Here is a 1,924-nt window from a genome sequence, read left to right as displayed (position 1 = left end):
ACATTCTCAGTTTGAACGAATGATGAGAGGTAAGTTAGATGTTGATGGTTTGAAGAGAGGCTTAGCACTAGAATTGAAGGGATAAATGAATTGGGAGGTGTCTGGGAGAGGTGCTGATCTATTGGTTCTTTTCCCTGATGTTGATAAACTGGAACTGATAATTGGTTTTGACGATTTTAAGCTGAAGGAATCCAATACTTATATGAAAGCTGAGAAAGTTGGGAATGATGTTGAAGCTAGAGGAAGGATGTGGACTATTTGGGCTAGAGCTACTGGTGTTCCAAAAGAAATGAGCCACTTTAAAGGATTGGAGCAGTGGATAAAGTTGATATGCAACTCCTGCATGATCAACAAGTGGTGAGGTTTTTGGTGGATGTTAGAACCATCAAGCCCTTTCCACTTAACCTGGAGTTCCAGTCAAGCCTAATCTTTACAGGGTGCAGTTCACTATACAGTCTATGGTGGTCCAGGGTACTATTCTTGAGGAAGAAGTGGTGATCGGTGGTAAAAGAAATGTTGAAGATGTTGACTTGGTGGATGCTGAGAAGTAGAGTAGATCATAAAATATTAGCAATAGACAGAAGGGCTCTACTGATGATGAGATGACGAGTAGTTAATAAAGCTCATTGATTCGCAAAAAAAAAGTTATGTAGAACATTCGAATTTTGAAGCTCGAATCTCTCTTTTCATATTTTCATTGGGGACTTGTTATTCTTTAGTATTTGTGGTTATCTGAATTCGGTGGACTTCGCCCACAAAATCTCTCACGAAACGGTAAAATAGCTCTGAAGTTAGTAACCCTTTAATCCTTACTTGGCAAACAAAAAACTATGACATGGAGGGGGTAAATATTTCCTTCTATAACCACAGAGAGCTATAACATTTCCCAGGCCATTAATTTACAGGCAGTAGCTAATCATTTGCTGGTCGAACGCAAGAGATCTTCAAAAAATGCCTCTCGTCGCGTCGCAGTTCACAGCTCTCCCGCATCCGCGTCGTTAGATCTGGACCGGCCAACACTGATCGGACGGCGCACGTCAGACGACGCGGTTTCCTTCCTGGCGACCATCGACAACCTCGACGCCGTGCCTGATCGAACCAGACGGCCGCCGGCCGGGAACGGGAGAACTGAGCAACCACGTGTCGTCGTGTGTCCGCCCCTCCTACCAGCACTGGTCGGTCTCCCACGTCCTCCGCCGGAACGCCGGCCCGGCCGCGGCCGGCCGCCGCATCATCATCCCGGCGGTGCGGCAGGCCACGTCCCGGTCGTAGCGCGCGCGCTCGTCAGGGTCGGCCAGCGTGGCGTAGGCCGCGTGAAGCCGGATGAACCCCTCGTCGCCGCCGCCACCAGCAGCGTCCGGGTGCACCTCCCTGGCCAGACGCCGGTACGCCTCCTTGATCTCCCCCCTGCTCGCCCTGGCACTCACACCGAGCACCTCGTAGTGCGTCCTCCCGGCCGCCACCGGCGCCGGTGCCGCCATCATGGCGGACGCGCGCGCCACCACGCACCGCCGAGGCCCGGCCACCCGGCCAGGGCGAGCCGATCCCATCACTGCCGCCGTTGACGTCGCGAACGTGGCCATCGATTCTCCTCTCTGTTCTCGAGTTCTTGATCCAAAAGCAGATTACTTCTTCGTTGCACCGTTGTTCGTCCTCGTCGAAGGAGAGCTGCAGCTGAGACGCCGGTGTATTTATAGGGGGTGAGGACGGAGGAGTATGTGGTGGCATTCTTACGTCCAGCTCTCGATCTTATCTCCACAAAGATGCGGAGAAGAAGAAGAAGATTATGTGTGAGCTCCCGCTGAGTCAGCCATGAGCGCGTGAGTTGCTTGTCGGCCTCTTGAACGTAGCTTTCGCGCCACCGACTGTGGTGCCAACTTCCCTTCCTCAACAAGGGGGAAAGGGACTCACGCGCCGTCCGATC

General features: G+C 52.4%; 1 protein-coding gene across 1 annotated transcript; it reads right to left on the bottom strand.

Annotated features, from left to right (window-relative positions):
• Positions 1-780: 780 nt before the first annotated feature.
• LOC119341737 (chaperone protein dnaJ 11, chloroplastic-like) lies at positions 781-1,674 on the bottom strand. Its single transcript, XM_037613595.1, has one exon. It carries the CDS (start codon positions 1,581-1,583, stop codon positions 1,164-1,166), a length of 420 nt encoding a protein of 139 aa, XP_037469492.1. The 5' UTR covers positions 1,584-1,674; the 3' UTR covers positions 781-1,163.
• Between the last annotated feature and the right edge of the window lie 250 nt (positions 1,675-1,924).

This window comes from Triticum dicoccoides, chromosome 7B, assembly GCF_002162155.2.
Source record: "Triticum dicoccoides isolate Atlit2015 ecotype Zavitan chromosome 7B, WEW_v2.0, whole genome shotgun sequence".
Classification (NCBI taxonomy): domain Eukaryota; kingdom Viridiplantae; phylum Streptophyta; class Magnoliopsida; order Poales; family Poaceae; genus Triticum; species Triticum dicoccoides.
The sequence above is the reverse complement of the archived record's forward strand: the minus strand, read 5'-3'. Positions and strand labels throughout refer to the sequence as shown.

Bases quoted from the DNA above. Each gene is read 5' to 3' on its own strand.
- LOC119341737 (XM_037613595.1), bottom strand. From the start codon at position 1,583: ATGGCCACGTTCGCGACGTCAACGGCGGCAGTGATGGGATCGGCTCGC.